This window comes from Vicia villosa, linkage group LG7 (genome assembly GCF_029867415.1).
Source record: "Vicia villosa cultivar HV-30 ecotype Madison, WI linkage group LG7, Vvil1.0, whole genome shotgun sequence".
In the NCBI taxonomy this organism is placed as follows: Eukaryota; Viridiplantae; Streptophyta; class Magnoliopsida; order Fabales; family Fabaceae; genus Vicia; species Vicia villosa.
In genome coordinates, this window is record NC_081186.1 from 103,438,281 (window position 1) to 103,456,692 (window position 18,412).

The following is an 18,412-nucleotide window of genomic DNA, read 5'->3' on the forward strand; positions in this document are numbered from 1 at the left end:
TATATATATATATATATATATATATATATATATATATATATATATATATATATAGATAAAGAAAATGAATAGTTTGATTGAGCAAATTAACTAGGTAATGTGGCAGAAAAATAGTTAATGATGTTGAGATCTAAATAGTTTCAACATGATGTTCTCAAGAAATACTTTAAATCTATAAAGATCCGAGTATTCCGTTTTAAGCTGCAAATTAAGCTCTAGCTTACTAGAAATATTGAGAAAATTTATATAAATATCAGGATCTACAAGATCCCTGCATGTTAGCAAACTCTGTGCATTGATTTTTAGGTCACCGAAACCCAAACAGTTCGCGAATTCCAATTCCTTCAAATGACTATTCGAAATTACCACCCACCTAGGCAATAACTTTCGAGTTTAAATCGTTGGGGTTGAAACTCACAAACTTGAGAATTAGGTCTAATTAGGTTTAATTGTACACAATTAACTAATTAAATTTGTTTTCATTAAAAAATTATAATAAGGTTGTCACTTAAATATTAACACTAAATCTTTTTCTAACCTTAAATCTTTTTCTCTCCATCCTCGACCTTTTCTCGATTTTTCGATTCTACTCGCTATCTAATTATTTTCAATTATATATCTGTTCATAGGATGTAATAAGTTAACTTAGGACTTTTATTTTCCATTCTTTATTTTCTACAAAGTTTCTTTGTAATCCCCCTATCTCGAAGCCTTGTAATAGCGTAGGACTTTACTTTCCGCAATTCACGTTCTGCACCTTTAAACTGCTATTTAACTGTTAGATGTATGCTAATAGGATTGCATGGCAAGATAAAATTGAACATAGCTAACAATAAACTTAAGATAAAATATTTGAAATCAACACACTCTTTCTCACACACTTACCTTTAGGGTAACCTCTCTTGTTGCCTTTTCGAGATAATGGTCACGTCCCTCGAACATAGGGATACCATTAGCAAAGACCCTCGATTATAAATCATCATAAAGATCATAGTCCCTCGATGACCCTCGATTTGTGCCTACGAATATATGATCTTGTTCCTCAATTTTTCCTAAGGTTAAAATGATGATCGTTCCTACGAATTGCTAATGTTATTCCTATATGTTGCCTTCAATGACCATAGATGACCCTCTCGTTTGTCCCTTAACATCCAATGAATATGACTACCTACCCACAAATGGTATTGTTAGTACTATCCCCTAAGGAAAGTAAGAAAGTATAGGAAAGACTAAATGATTAGGGTAAGTAGCTCTTAATGCTTGCTCACAACTTAAAAGACAAAATGATTTTTTACACTACACTTATTTTCAAACAAAGAATTCAAAAACACTTTGCATACATTCTTGAGGACTGATACAAGAATCATTGCAAAGTTTTGCCTTACTATTGGCATCTTCTTTTCCAAGACACACACACACACAAATCAAACAAACAAATAAAGTGAGCTAAGCAATTAAGAGCCCGTAGATAACTGCGGATGAAAAGGGTGCTAACACCTTCCCTTTTCATAACTTAACCCCCAAACTCAAATCTTTTTAAAAGGTTTTTCCTGTTCTTTTATAACCTTTCCTAAATTGGATAAAATAAAAGTCAGTGGCGACTCTAGCTTACCGCAACATCGTTTTGCAAAATATCAAAACTAAAGTCAGTTCTCCCACCGCGTTACAATGTGCTATGTGACGAGCTAGTCGGGTAATGTTGAGACATTTCAGGAAACATTTCATTGAAGACCTATTTTCATGCAGAAGATTATGCAAATTGTTAGCAGCTTACTTGTTGCGTTTTTGAAGCCCAAATCCAGTCCGCTCAATGTTATAAAAGAAGGCCATAAACCTAATTCAAGTGTGGAACTTATTATATTGTGATCTCTTAGAGTTTGTGTGTTCTTGTGAATTATGAGCCTTTCTAATATCGTCTTTATATAAAAGTAGGTTGTCTCAATTGGGTTGTAAGTTCTGTCAATCTTTCTTAAGCTTTTATGCATTAAATGATTGTGTGCCCTTGAAGTGTGTCTTCTGAAATATTCTAAGCATTAGTGTTTTCATCACTGTTGTGATTGAAAGGGAATTGAGAAGACTCGCATACCTAGGTGAGTCTTAGGTAAAAGTTAAGAATGTGTAGTGATTAGGTGAGTAGATTGTAAATTGGTAATAGTTTGTTGTGGGTCTATAAACTGATACTATTTAGTGGACTTCTTCCCTGGCTTGTTAGCCCTCAGAATAGGTGTTGTTGTACACCGAATTGGGTTAACAACTCTGTGTGTTTGTTTATTTTCAGTACTCTAAGCTGTATTTGGCTTGTCATTGTGTTTTAATAATATATTAGTGTCTTGACATCTCTTAGGACATACTCCCTCCATTCCTTATTATAAGCAAAATTCCACTTTTTAGATACATTGAATAATTAATGTATTAGGACTATATATAGTTTAGATACATTAATTATTCAATGTATCTAAAAAGTGAAATTTTGCTTATAATAAGGAATGGAGGGAGTATGATATATGCATACAAGAATTTCACACACCAGAATTTCACACACATGTCGTCAATTGCACATGAATAAATGATCCAAGCATCTAGATTAAAATTTTGACAAATATTTGAATAAGAAAGACTCGTGTCTACCATACCAATTTATGAATGACCAATTGATTTAGAGGAATGAACCTAATCAGAAGAAGCAAAAGCATGTTGATTGATGCTTGGTTGTTGAAGAAGTGCATTAGCTAATCATATTGCTCGTAAGTAATTGACATTGGACTTAGTTTCACATCAAAATCTTGAATAACTTCATCAGAATCTTGATCATTAGAGTTTGTAGAGGTATGCTTTGAAAACTTTTTCTGCATACGAGGAGTGCATCCATGTTCGAGATTTGAGATTTCATAACAAAGAAATTGGAATTCAGACTATTTAAAAAAATGAATTGCATATAAAATTGTAGGGTGCTGTCTAGTCTTGCGCAGAACTTCACATGCAAAGTTTAATTCGAAAGCTACATGTAGGAATAACAAGGTATATATATATATATATATATATATATATATATATATATATATATATATATATATCAAGATTTTCCTATAAAATTTTCAAATCTGAGAAGAAATCAGTAACAAACCTTGATTCTTGCTGCATGCCATAAATTTCTTGCATTATCTCAAAGATACGCACCAAATCTCCTTGAGAGTAGCGTTCCTTGAGATTGATCCAAACATAAATTGCATTCTTCATGAAGATAATAGATTGAACGATTGAATTAGAAATGAAGTTGAGGATTCATGAGTGTACAAGCATGTTGCACTTGTTCCATGCACGATAAAGAAGATCAAAAGTATTGGTGATTGGAGCGATAGTTCCATCAATGAACTCAAGTTTCAACTTTACTCCAAGCGCTTGACGCATAAAACAAGCCTATGAGTTGTAATTTGAACCATTGAGCTTAGGAGAAATGCAAACTGAAGAAGGTTCATCACTTAGATGAACAAAAAATGAGCTTGATTGGTCCAATTGAGGATCTATGAATTAAGAAAAATCAATAATTGTTCAATTGTGTAGAGTCATGAAAAGCTGAAATAAAGCACTCTCAGATCCAGAGGCTCAAAACAAGAACTCTGAGAGAAAGGAGTAAAGAAAGCTTAGAGAAGAAGAAAGTGAAAGTATTATACAAATTACGGTCATAATGAGGTTACATGATCTTATATAGTTGCATTGAAGCTACATACTAGCTATCACGCACTACCAAGCGCATGAGCATTCATAACATAATTTAAAATTTTGGTTAAGGTAGTTACAAGCTAAGTCTAACTATCTTTTATTACTTGTGTAGTAAGCAACATTGATATTATCATAATCTATTCAATCAGCTTAAGCCACTTTAATCCTTTTCTACACTGTTACTTAACAAGATGACACCAAAATGTTAAAGTCGGGAAGGATGGAATCTGCTTGTAGCAAGTGGTTGACAAAACCATGAATTAGGGATGTCAATATGGCAAAGACGAGGATGTATTTCCTTTCCAATCCCCGTCCTTAAATTTATTCTCCATTTTTGTCTCGGATCTCCATCACAAGGAGATTTTGTTCCTCATTCTTGTCTATGAAGATTCACATGGATCCCCATGGTTTATGTGGAAATTTATAAATATATTTTTTTTTAAATCAATATAATGGTAAACAAAATTCTAAAAGTAACCATAAAAATTAAGAAACAATCTTCTACAATAATATATTATTTTGACAACACTTAATCGTTGCTCGTGAGAGTTATGACCACCAAATTTTCAAACTTATTTTGACAACCATTTAGGTTTTTATTACTAATATGACATATATGTTTCAATTTTTTATAAAATAAAGGCTTAAGTAAATGCACTTTTGCCCCCCTAATTTGTTATTTTTTAATTTTTAGTCCCTTTATTTTAAAAACTAGCTTTTTGGTCTCGAACTTTACTTCCCTTGGAATTTTCATGGTCTCCCCTTCAATTTTACATATGTGACAGTGATGACTAGGATATAAAAATTATTTGTAATAATATGGATTAACTCCCTAGAATAATATATTGGGGGACCAGAGTTGCAATTTAGTTTTTATTTTTAATACTTTTTATAAAATTAATTAACTAAACTTTTAAAATGAAATGCATTTCAAGGCTTAAGCTCATTTTTCATTTCAACATATGTCTACTTCTCAAAGGCCGGTTTTCACTCCAATCCACTTATATAATACTCTCAATATGTTCATGTAATAGAAAATGGGCCGTTGAGAAATAAACATATGCTAAAATGAAAAACGGTCTTTAAGCCTTGAAATACATTTCAAAGTTTTAGTTAATTAATTTATTAAAAAACAATTAAAATTATTACCAAAAAATTATTTTTAAAATAGGGGACAAAAGAATTCAAACTAGAGGGATGAAAAGTGCATTTAAACTTTTTTTTTTCATGTAAAAAAAAATCAAATTTAAAATTTAGATAATATGATTTAATGCAAGACTTATGAAAACGTTGACTTAATTAAGACATTGAATGATTGATAAATATAATGAGAATTTAGATAAATTTGATAACATATATGAAATGACACTTATAAAAAAATGCCAACTCCTAAAATTATCCTTGTATGTTCAAGCATTTGTCACGAACTTTTGAGAAACCCTAAAAAATCATTCATTTAACCATTGACATAAAAATTAAAATAAGTTATTGAACTTATTGACATCATATAATAGTAATATGGTTTCAAATAGAAGTTTGCAACACAACACATGTAAAGTGGGCAAAGAAATGCAATGATGTCCTAACACGAGTGTTAGGCGTCGAGGTTTGTTTTTTAGTAAAGATGGTCATTGGATTAATGGTTTATCTAAATCACTTAGATTAACAACCGCATATGTAACGAAATTATGTGGATTATTGAAATGTTTAACTATGGCCAAAAGAACGTGGTATAATAAATTGGAAGTGCACATGGATTCATATATCATCGGGGTATGATTAATAAGCATAGTAATGGTAGTGTCTCTGGATGGAAACTTGTCGAGAAGATTCAAAGTCTCTTGAATTTGAATTGGAGTGTTAAGATTCATCATATTTATCAAGAAGCAAACAAGTGCACTGATATGCTAGCCAATATAAGGTGTATGCATAATCATGGGACATGAGTTTCTCACCAGTCACTTACTATTTTAGTGAAAATTCTAGATGATGATATATGAGATGTCTCCTTCCCCCGCCTTGTAGCATTGTAGTATTTTCTTTCGAGTTTTAACCCATTTATTTACTAAAAAAAAATTAAATAAGATGAAAAAAATACAATTTCATGATTCAAACTCGAAACTTCACATAAAATATAATAATTAGATATGCTAAAACAAATAAGATTAAAACCTTCTTTATTTTACGACAATGCTATAGATAAAAACATCTTTCTTAGGAAAAAAATAGATTAGAATATATTTATAAGGAAATATTGATAAATATTCATGATTTTTTTAATGAGAGTGAACTTTAGTATTTTTTTAAATTATAAAATATTAAAATTAAAATTTAAATAATTTCATATCAATCAAAAAGTTATCGAGACGCTTTAATTTAGTAAAGACATTTAATTTAGGGAAGGTGTTACTTAGGGAGGACGTTACTTAGAGTCTGTTTGGTAACAAAAAAAAAGAGCTTTTAGCTTTTAGCTTTTCAGCTCATATTAACAAAAAAGCTCTGTTTGGTAACTGTCATTTAGCTTTTAGCTTGTAGCTTTTTTACTAGCTTTTAGCTTTTTTTTCTCAAAAGCTATTTAAAGTAGCTTTTGAGCTTTTAGCTTGTGACTTTTTATTTCATTTATACCCCTATTATTTTAACAAAAATACAATTTTACCATATATATATATATATATATATATATATATATGTTATGAATAATAGTAAATAGATGTGGATGTTCATTTTCCCCAATCTTTCTATATTCCTTAACTCCTATAAATTAAGTTCCTAACCTTTATGTATTTCCTTAGTTAATGTTTGTTATTGGTCATGTACTATAAATATGGATCATGTTGCAATGTTAAGTTAACTAGAAAGAAGATGATAATACAATATTACTTTTTCTCTTCTCTTTCTCTCATTCATCTCTCCTTCATCTCTATATTGTTTTGGTTAATTTCATAACACGTTATCAGCACCATAAAGAGACTTTTTCAATCTTATGGAGTAGTGTTCTCGAGATTCGGAGTTGTGTGCATCTGGTACATTGAACCCTTCAGGGAGTTTCATGTAAATTTCACTATCAAGTGAACCATACAGATAAGCTGTTATAACATCCATCATGTGTAAATTAAGCCCTTCATGTGCTACTAGGCTTATTAGATATCGAAAAGTGCTTGCATCCATTACAGGTGAATATGTCTCATCAAAATCAATTCCAGGTCTTTGGGAAAATCCTTGAGCGACAAGTCGAGCTTTGTATCTCACAATTTCACCTTTTTCATTTCGTTTTCGTACGAAAACCCATCTGTATCCAACTGGCTTCACACCTTCAGGTGTTCGGACTATAGGTCCAAAAACTTGTCTTTTGTAGAGTGAGTTTAATTCTGCTTCAATTGCATCCTTCCATTTTGGCCAGTCCTCACTTTGTCTACAAATTTTGATAGACGTTGGTTCCTCATCCTCTTTGCCATTTATCTCATTTAGCGCTATATTGTATGCAAAAACATCATCAATGTCGACTTCGTTTCGGTTCCATTGTATTCCATTTTGGACATAATTTATCGAGATCTCTTTATTTTCATGAGTTTCAGGTACCTGATCAATCTCTTCTAGAAATGAAATGTCTATCATGTCTGACGATTCTTTTAGATTTTCTATATCCTCACTTGGGCCATCTTTATTCTTAGCTCCCTTTCTTGTTCGAGGATTTTTATCTTTGGAACCGATTGGTCTACCACGCTTTAGGCGTGGTTGAGACTCATTAGATTGTCCAACAGGGATATCAATTTTTATTGGAACATTTACAGCTGGTATATATGATTTAGTCACACCTTTTGGATCAGTGAACGCATTTGGCAATTGATTTGCTAAGTTTTGCAGGTGAATTATCTTTTGAACTTCTAGTTCACATTGTTTTGTTCGAGGATCAAGATGAGATAATGATAATTCATTCCAACTGGTATCTTTTTCCAGTTTCTTATTCTCTCCCCCTAATGCTGGAAAATTTGATTCATCAAAATGACAATCAGCAAAACGAGCAGTGAATAAATCTCCTGTTGTTGGTTCAAGGTACTTTATAATAGACGGAGATTCATATCCAACATATATTCCCATTCTCCTTTAAGGACCCATCTTATTGCGATGTGGTAGAGAAATTGGAACATACACTACACATCCAAAAATTCTTAGATGGGAAATATTAGGTTCTTTACCAAAAACTAATTGTAAAGGGGAAGAGGTGTGTTAACTCGTTGGCCTGATGCGAATTAATTCCCCAATCTTTCTATATTCCTTAACTCCCCAATCTATATTCCTTTACCAAAAACTAGATGTGGATGTTCATTTTCCCCAATCTTTTTATATTCCTTAACTCCTATAAATTAAGTTCCTAACCTTTGTGTATTTCCTTAGTTAATGGTTGTTATTGGTCATGTACTATAAATATGGATCATGTTGCGATGTTAAGGTAACTAGAAAGAAGATGATGATACAATATTACTTTTTCTCTTCTCTTTCTCTCATTCATCTCTCCTTCATCTCTATATTGTTTTGGTTAATTTCATAACAATATATATATATATATATATATATATATATATATATATATATATATATATATATATATATATATATATATTTAAATCAGTTTTTGCGTTGTATAATTATATTCATGTCGATTAACAAAAAAATGCTATATATATATATATTTAAATCAGTTTTTGCGTTGTATAATTATATTCATGTCGATTAACAAAAAAATGCAATGTAGAGATAGTGTTGCTAATTTTTAAATTAGAGAAACATTAAGAGATTATTATTTTAAATTAGTATAATTGAATTCAAAATCGTAATGATGTTATTTTATATATTTCATTAAATTTATATATAAATTTTATTATATAAGTTCATTTAAAATTTTATATATAATTGTTCGATATATTTTAATGTTATTTTTAATTTTAATATATATTAATTTTTTTGTATGTGTTTGCTAATATATGTATTTTTATTTTATAAAAATTAATTTAATTATATAATACAATAATATAATGAAACTATCTATTTCTTAATTAAGAATGTCCTTTTATGTCATTTTGTATTTATCAACTAGTATAACAACTAATTTATCAAACACTAAAATTAACTTATCAGCTACCAACTACTAGTTAAAAGTCATTAGCTATCAGCTAACAGCTAAAAGTCATCCGTTACCAGCTACCAGCTAGTTTTACCAAACAGAGTTGAATTGTTAATAATAAATTAAAATATTGTTACGTCAACATAACCAAAATTCATTTAGATTCGAAGACACTTATCAATAAATATCAATCGTTAAACTTATCTTCGTATCTAGAAACATTATTCGTGAACTTTCGAAAAACCCTAAAAAAAAATCAATCATTTTAATCATTCACATAAAAATAAATTTAAGTTGAAAAAAAAAAGCACTTTCTTAACTCCCTCCTAAAGATACCATAAGTCTCATTTTGATCCAAACAGGGAACATCTCTCTCTCTCTCTCTCCACCCACACTCTTCCACCCACTCACATTCAGGTGTCCGTACCCTCTGTGAGTGCCACGGTCACTACACCATCCTCTCACAAAATCACACCACAGAAACAAACTGTAGCAGCAAAATGTCAAAAAAAACACTGAATTAGATCCTTGCTTCCACCTCTTTCAGCTCACAACCCCTTTGACTAGGTAGCTGAAAACCCATTTTTTGCCTACCTTTTTATGCATGCAGGATCGATAAAATTTCAATCTTTGATATCTGTTTGCTGTGTTTTGTGTTTTAGGTTTAAAGGGGTTGTGCTGTTTCGTTCAAAAGTGAAACCTTTCAACTGTTTCTGAACTTGGGTTGTTCTGCAATGAGGGTTTAGGATTGAATTTGTTTCTGTCGGATTGTGATTTTCTGTTTTGGGTCAAATGGGTAGTTCTGGAGAATCGAATATCAATGGGATAAATGCTTCTGTTGGTGGTTTGGTTTGGGTCCGACGCAGAAATGGGTCGTGGTGGCCTGGTCGGATAATGAGTCTTGATGAATTGTCTGAGGGTTGTTTGGTTTCTCCTAGATCGGGTACTCCGGTTAAGCTGTTGGGTCGTGATGATGCTAGTGTGTAAGTGTTTCTTCTCGTTCTTCAATTTCTAGATGTTTTTTTATCAGTTTTTTTATTTTGTTTTTTTGGTTGATAGTTTACAAGTTTTATCCTTAAGATTGTTGATTTTGATGTTGAGGGTGTGTTTGAGAGTTAGGAGGGGTTTAGGATCCCTCAATTTGTTTTGATTCAAAAAACCCTGATTTGGAGGATTGAGAATAGGTATGGAGAAGGGTTTTGGAGGGTTTGGTGTGAAGTAGTGTTGTTGTTGGCAGGTGACAAAATATGGTGGAAGGCCAAAATTTTTCCATTTAAACTCGCCATTGCTAAATACTGCGCTGCCATGGCGGGTATCCGTTCACAAATTGCCTAGGGAGGTTGTCTCAAAATCTGCCATGCCATTTCGTCATGCCCACCATTAACTCAGTGGTTTGAAGAGAGGATGAGTGGGTGATGGGAGGAGTTGATTTTGGCATGATAGGAGGCCTAAGCTTTAATAAATAGTGATTTGTGTGATGCTAGTCTAGCCATCCTTTTTTCTGATTTTCATATATGTCAAATGTGCCCTTAATGGAATACTGCTGTAGCTATATGATGCTGGCTTGATTATCCTGAAGTCTTGCAATGTTTCCGACTTGATCACTAACTGTATTGTCAATGGCGGAGAGTCAAAATCCTGCCATACCGTCTGCTTTGCGGAACCGTTTTAGCGGATTATGGTACAAAAACACGCAATATCGGCCAATATTTACCATTGCGGCAAGCCCAAAAACCACCTTGTATATCCACCATAGTGCTGCCATGGTGGATATTTGATAACGCTGATCACTAGAGTTTTAGCTTTTTACTTTCTCGTGTGTATGGTGGTGGCAGCGGCTGGGGAGTTCCCGATTAAAGTCCTCTTTGACGCCATGCAATGGATTGTTATATTTGAAACAAGCTTTTCAATAACTTTAATAAGATGTTAAGTTATGATGTACCAATATTGTGAAACCTTTTTTCAAAATGATTTTTACAATTCACACACATGATTTGGTGTTTATGGTTACATTATTGTAGCTACTTTGGGAAGGATTTTTTTTATCTTTCTTAATCATGATTCCTTCATCTTTGACACAGGGGATGTCCTTGTTTTTTGTTTTCTGATATATTAGAAAACTATGCAGCCATTGAGCATTGCTCTTAATTTGAAATATATAGGTATCTCTATTTAAAATTGTACAAGCTATTGAACTTGGAAGATGAATTAAGTATGGCCTTATTTGTTTTGATGTGAAGCTTAGGAGTGCCTTGAACTAATTTATGTTTCTCCGAAAATATGATTGAAACTTTTTCTTTTTAATGTTGTCAGTTGTTTGATACGAGCCCATTGATGTGGAGAATTGTGTTGAGGTTATTCGGTATCATCGCACTTGCATGCAAAAGTGACTGCTCTGCTTGAGCCTTTGTATGAATGCTCTTTTTTTCCTGATACTATTTGTAGCAAAAGATCAGTTCGCAATCTTTAGATGAGCGAAACTTATGAAACTGCTTGTAATATACTACTTTAGATACGGGTTTAACTTCAGTGTCATGTGACATTGATTAAGAAATCTCTCTAATGTTTTGTTTCAGTTCTTATTTATTCATGCTTACTTTACATTCGGTCAAGTTTCTGTTTATTTTGATTCTTGAATTTGTTTGTTGTTTGAAGTGCAATAAAGCTCATTTATGTCTGCATAAGGTTTGATTTTGAAAAAACTCCTTTGTGGTGCAGGGATTGGTATAATCTTGAAAAATCAAAGCGAGTAAAAGCTTTCCGTTGTGGAGAGTACGATGAATGCATTGAGAAGGCAAAGGCGTCTGCTGCTGGTTTAGGCAGGAAGGCAGTGAAGTATGCTCGCAGAGAAGATGCTATTCTTCACGCTCTTGAGCTAGAGAGTGCTCACTTGGATAAGGTACGTTTACCGTTATGCCCCGGATCAGATAAATCTGGTAGTGAACATGGTGAATCAGCTGAAGAATTACCCGTGATGTCTAATTCTGGTAATGGCAACGAGGACGTGATTGGTGATTTGAGCGATTCTGAAGACAATTCCAATTCAGCGCCAGAATTGTCACAATCTGGTATATCTTTTGAAGAACCTAATCATAATGGTTCTTTAAAGATTCAATCTATGCAGGGAAGGAGGAGAAGAACACCTAATGATTCAGAAGACGATGGAACTGAAGGAGTGAAGCGAATGCGAGGGCTCGAGGACCTTGGCATTGGCGTTGTGTCAAAGAGAAAGGCTCCTGGTTCAGGTCCAACCGATATAGCTCAGCATGTCAGTGCTTCCCTTAACAATTCAATCACAGGGAATGGCATGGCCAATGGAACTTCTGTAAATGGTGGTAAGGGTTATTCTTCTCTGAAAAGAAAGAGATCACAAGTTTCAAATGTTCACGAATTCTTAAAAAGAAAAAATCGGCGCCGGCCTTTGACTAAGGTTTTAGAGAGTACTGCAATGGTATCAGTTCCTGTTACTTGTGAACAACTTCCTAGTTCAAGCAATTCTCCACTATATGGGATAACTAACGGAAAGGTTTCAGGATTTGATTCTACCTATTCAAAGAAAAGTTCTGCAATGGAAATTCATAACTCTGATAGTGCTGCTGAGGCTGCTTGTGAGAATGGGACTTCATTAACTGTTCACGACCATGGTAGTGGTTTTTCCCAAGTTGATCTCAAGGAGAAGGAGAAGGAGACTTCTGAAATACCAGCCCTAGCTGGCAATGATTCTTCTGACGTTTTATTTGATGTGCCATTTGTCGGGGCTCTAGAGGAGGAGAAACCCACTTCAGGTATTCTAGAATATGATTTCTCTACTGTCTTCAACTCTTCTATATCTGAAATGTTTCATAGTTCATTTTCACTTCGTGCTCTAGATGTGTAGTAAGTATACTTAAGGTAATTGTATGTATTAATGTTTTTCCTTTCCCAAGGTTTGCATATCGATGAAACCCTTTTGCCAATTTCCTAAGCCGTAGAATAGAGTTTGATTATATTTCTTCTATGCCTATGCTGTATAATTACCTTACATTATTGTTGTAATTTCCTGTGTTAGGTTTGTCACCCACACTTGTTTCTTGTTCATACGGCATACCTGAAGTTAATGCATTGGAGCAGCAATCTTGTCAAGCTAGTGAATCTGAAACTTTTCGGTTGAGAAACGGTTGCAAGAATGAAACTGGTTCTACGAGTTCAGCTGCTGGTCACGATATTGTTGGTGATAGAGCAGACAAAGATAGTTCAAAGTGGCAGTCTAAAGGAAAGAGGAACTTAAGACATACAAGACAAAACAGAAAACAAGTCTCTAGAAATTATGCGGGCATGGATGGCGAATCCGGCGGTTATTTAACCGGAACAGGGAACTCAGAAGGATTCTGTCAGGGTGCCGGTCAGAAACAGAAAGTTGATTGGAATGGCACAGGTGTATCCAATGCTTCATACAATTGTAATTCTCAAATCAAGTGCAAGCCTATTGCTGAAGGTGAAGCAGAAGGGTTTCGGGACTTGAGCAAGCATATCAGGGGTACAGCAGCAGAAGCAAAGCAGTTGCCAAATGGATCTCTTGCACCTCAGAGATCACTTCCTTATCGCCAGTCACGCTTCACTGTTAACTCGGCATATGAAATGTCTGATTTTCCTGGAAAAAGCTCAACTTCGGATGGGACATTATATGACGTTAAACTAGAAGTTAAATCCAGCTACCGGCCGCAACATGTTCCTTTGGTTTCCCTTGTGAGTAAAGTGAATAATAAAGCCTTTATTGGACACCCTTTGACAGTTGAGGTATTGCAAGAAGGTCATTGTGATAAAATTTTGAGCGGCATCGCAGACATCGGAGGTGACGAGGAAGTTGGTGATATCTATTGTGCGGAGAAGCCAAAACCAGTAACCAGACGTAAACCTTCTAAGAAATCATCACGTTTTTCACGTAGGAAATCTTCAAAGTCAAAAAAATCCGGGCTGTTGAATAAAAAAATAAGGAAGTTATCTTCATTGACCGGTCACAAACAGTCAGAAGAAGAGAGAAAACCGGTCGTAGATAAGCTCAAAGGTCCTGTCATTGCTTGTATTCCTCTTACAGTAGTATTCAGTAGGATACACGAGGCATTGAATGGTCAGGCACGGTCGTCACACCGTGTAGTATCAACAACGAACCCATGAAATAAGTTATTGGGGATGGTGCAGGAAATCGCTCCTTTGGTTTTTTTATTTTTTAAACTTTATCCAGAGTTTGCATTGCAGCATCACTCACATTCTGCCATGAAGGTATGAGAATCTTGTGTACAATTTTCAAGACATTTTTATGTAGAAGTTGTAGGAGTTTGATTCACATGAATGAGCCATTCTGCTGGCTCTGTAAATAATGTAACATTGGAAGAGAGGTGGTTATTATTAGGTATTTAACCTGATATTGGGTTTGTTTGGGACAGTAGTTTTAGATATTGTACTCTCCATTCCAAAGGCTAAAACAAAATTGTAATTGTGAGTGGGTCACCATTTCAGTTTTGTATTGTATGGAACCTTGTCATGTCATAGATACATATACAGATTGTCAAGAATATTATCATTTTCTTTTGTTTTATATGTTTTCTATGTTTACTCACCTCATAGTTTTAAGTTAACTTATCAGTTAAGCTTCTTTTTTTATTTATTTATCAAACATGATATATTTAGTAGGATAATTGAGATTAAGAATCTAAAAGAAGGGGAGTGATATTGAATTTGGAGTTTGAAGTTATTATGTTTAGAGAGATCCCAAAAACTTATTCTTTTAGAAACTTTGAATCTCAAATTGAATTATTATGTCTTGAAAGTTTTTTTTTAATTAATTAATTAATTAATTAATTAATTAATTAATTTATTTATTTATATATAAACTTTCTTTAATATGACACAAAGGACCTTTATTTATAGGGATACATTGATAATACAAGCAACATACCAAAGACCACTTTAGTGGTGAATATTATAAGTTACTTATTGCCTCCATTACTTTTAATATTGCCTCCATTGCTTTTAATAAAGTAAAGCACTTACAAAGCACACATACTAAATCAAGACATATGGTATATATAAAGAATGACATTTAGTTTCATCTTTTAGAAAGCGAAAAGAGAAGCGAGAAATAGGTAACAGAGAGCGAGAGTCATAAGAGAAATATAAGAAAAATAGAGGGAAAATGTGTAAAGTTTTAAATAAAATAAAATAATTCTTACTATGAAAATATTATGCATGGGACCTCCATTTTCTTTTATAAGTAAATTTTGATTTTTTAGAATCATTTAATAAATGATGTATTATTCAATAAATTTAAAAAATTAAAATTGATTTATAATAAGGAAGAGAGGGAATAATATATAAGGGCAAATATGGAATAAAGTAGGCAAATGAATTCTCTTTCTCTTTTCTCCTCACTTTAAGTGAGATTAAAGAAAGGGTAGTTAAAGCCATATCATTTTATTCTCTCTTTTCTATTCCTCATAAAATTAATGAGAAATGAGATACTTCTCTCTTTCATATTTCACCTAAAACATACATTTAGTGACTTTAATGCCCTTTAACTAAAAAAAGTAAAATTGTTAAACATAATTTATTGAATTTTTAAATAAATCAGAAGTAGAATGCGGGGTTGACACCAATCTTTAATAAAATTCGATAAAATGTATGAGACTATATCGAATTTTATGAAATGTTCGACATAAATGTAACGCAGTCATTAGAAATTTACAAAAATTCAATATAAAGTTAGACTTCATGCAACTGATTCCACTAAAATGTCTATTTCATACTCGATAATTTGATTTTAAATCCATATTGAAAGTTTGACACTTTAACATAGATGTTAAGACTAATGTCACAACACCAAAACATAATGTCAAGACAACTGTCAAGACATCATCTGACTGACAAAATAATTTTTTCAAATAATAAATTATACAGAAGTAAATTGCAGAAGGTAAAAGACACAATCAAACGTTAACCCAGTTCGATGCAACTCACCCACTCTGGGGCATCCAAACCAAGAAGGTAAATCCACTATGATAGAATTAGTTCAAATCTAAACAACCCTAGCTTACACCTTATCACCTAATCATTACCCATGCAATTTTTACTTAGGAAACTCCTATATATGAGAACCCCCTCTCTTCTCACAATCACCTCACCGATAATAACAAAAACAAAAGAACACACTTCCAATTAAGCATAATACACTTTTTGCTTAAAAGCTCTTGAGTGCTTGATAATGAACAATTAATCAGCCTCAATACATCCAACAAGATACATGAGTAACATACAAAAATAAAGCACAACGAAAAAACTCTCAAACCCTAAGACTCTTGAATAACAAACTTCCCCTTATTTTTCTTAAGTTTTTTTAACATTAGGTTTAGGTTTTTCTTTATAAACTCCTCAACTATCATTGGGCTTCGAGTTCTTTACCCAATTTGTTATTGATCCACAAGCTGATGGTTGGACCAATTATGCAGAAAAATCTCCTTGAATTATAGAACAAAAAATCACATATTTCCTAAATTGTCTCAGCATCCAATTTTAGACACTAATGCATAGTTGAAGATAAAATCACTTGATCCAAACATATCCTATGTGAGATATATCCATAGAGAATCTCACAAAATCAAATCCAGAATCTTTAAGAAGTAACAGCAGAACCTGCTATACCAATTGGTCAAGATGTCATGAAATCTTGCTCAACATCTGGCTGTGATACATGTTTTATCAAATAATACATGTTTTACCAAAATTTTTGCCAATCATAAAATCATAGACCTAACACATATATTTTGTATCCTATTCATCTATTATCTATTTTTCAAACATTCTAAATTTCCTTAAAACAACTACTAAAAATACTTACAATGAACAAAAAAATACTGGTTAACATTTTTTTACTACAATACAAAATAATATTTTATGTAGGATATAATAATAAATTTGTGACTTATAAAATTCAGAAAAGTATGATATTGAGTGAAGTAGCAAAATAAAAAGGGAATTTCTTAGTATACCTTATATAGTTCAAAATAACTACGACAAACTCAAAATTACTTCTCTGTTTTCAGAAGTATATTTTCGGGCGCACCCTTTCTATCACACATAAGTGAACAAATGTGGGCCACCCAAGAGGCAAATAAAAAATGATCCCATAGTTATATCTCCGGCATTATGAATTAATAAATTCATTCAGAAATATTACATGTATATTTTCGGAGATGCATCTCTGATATATTTTTGCAGAGAATTGGAATTTCTGTCAACTTTGCATGTCAAATTATTCCGGAGATGCATCTTCGTTAAAATCAAAAGCAAAATTGCTAAAAACACCAACCTGCATAATCAGCTTCATTTGTCATATTTTCGTTAAACCCTCTCTAAAAAGGCCTTCCATTCTCAATTAAGTTTTTCACTCCAAATCTCCATACTTCTATCAAAGTGTTGAGGAACAATAAAGAATTGTACACATGGGTGTTAGGGAATAAAGAGAAAGTTGAAGAAATTTATCACTCTCTTGTACCTGGAATTAGTGGACTTGGACCAGAGAATAAATGAACACACTTTCTTGAGATGTGTCATATCTTAGCAAGTGCTATGAGGGTGTTTGTATTGATCTTACAAGATACGATTTCCTGGAAACTTTTTTCCCACAACGCACTGCTCCACCACCAAATCTCAATGATCGTATCATCTGTGTTGGGTGGGTTTTGAATCCACGAATATTTGTTCAAGTGTATTTGAAATTGAGATGCCCTATACCACTTACGTCACCGAAGTGGACAACTCATTATACAATCAAATCTGAGACTATGCCGAACCAATTTATTAAAAGGATGCAAGAGTACACCAAATTGAGCAACATTGAAATGGAAAAAATAAAGAAAATTCAAAGGGGGTACCACATGTAGATTTGGCCAGCGACAATTATTTATGTTCATTTAAGTAGTTATTTATCATTTAATTGTAAGTGACATTTTATTAATGTGATATAGTGTCTAATATATGCACTTTGTAGTTAGTCAGAAAATTCTACATTGAATACAACTTTTTGTTTTTTTTCTGTTTCTGCTTCTGTTTTGTTTTCTATTTAACTGTATCAGGGAAAGTTCCTGAAGTATATCTCCGGAATAAATGAAAGAAGGGTGGTTCCGGAGTTTACATTTTCGGAATCTTCTCTGTCACAAGATAGGATTTGTGTTAGCATTCTACTACTATAAATAAGCATGTATGGTCATATTGTTTCATACCAAACCACAAAAAAAAAAGTAGAATGAACATCAAACGACATGTTGGAAAAATTTACTTTACCGTCACTAGAATTTAAGATCACCTAGTACATCCCCTCTTGAAGATTTGCAATACATATTGCAAGACCTTTTACTACACGACGACAATTGCAAAGTTGTGAAGATCGAGTACCGCTCGCCATCCGTTGACAAAGATGAGGAACTTGAGTTAATCAACCATCAGTTAAAGACGGTTGTTGATTTAATGGCTATGTGGAATCGGTCGATGATATTATCAAGATGTTACAAAGTCCTATTGGATATTGAAGTGTAATGT

The 18,412-nt window shown here is 32.8% G+C and overlaps 1 protein-coding gene across 1 annotated transcript; it reads left to right on the forward strand.

Annotated features, from left to right (window-relative positions):
* Positions 1-9,184: 9,184 nt before the first annotated feature.
* On the forward strand, positions 9,185-14,394 carry LOC131616295 (uncharacterized protein At1g51745). Its single transcript, XM_058887588.1, has 4 exons — positions 9,185-9,409; positions 9,505-9,825; positions 11,561-12,627; positions 12,891-14,394. The coding sequence occupies exons 2-4, from the start codon at positions 9,635-9,637 to the stop codon at positions 13,994-13,996; spliced, it is 2,364 nt and encodes a 787-aa protein (XP_058743571.1). The 5' UTR covers positions 9,185-9,409; positions 9,505-9,634; the 3' UTR covers positions 13,997-14,394.
* Positions 14,395-18,412: the final 4,018 nt, after the last annotated feature.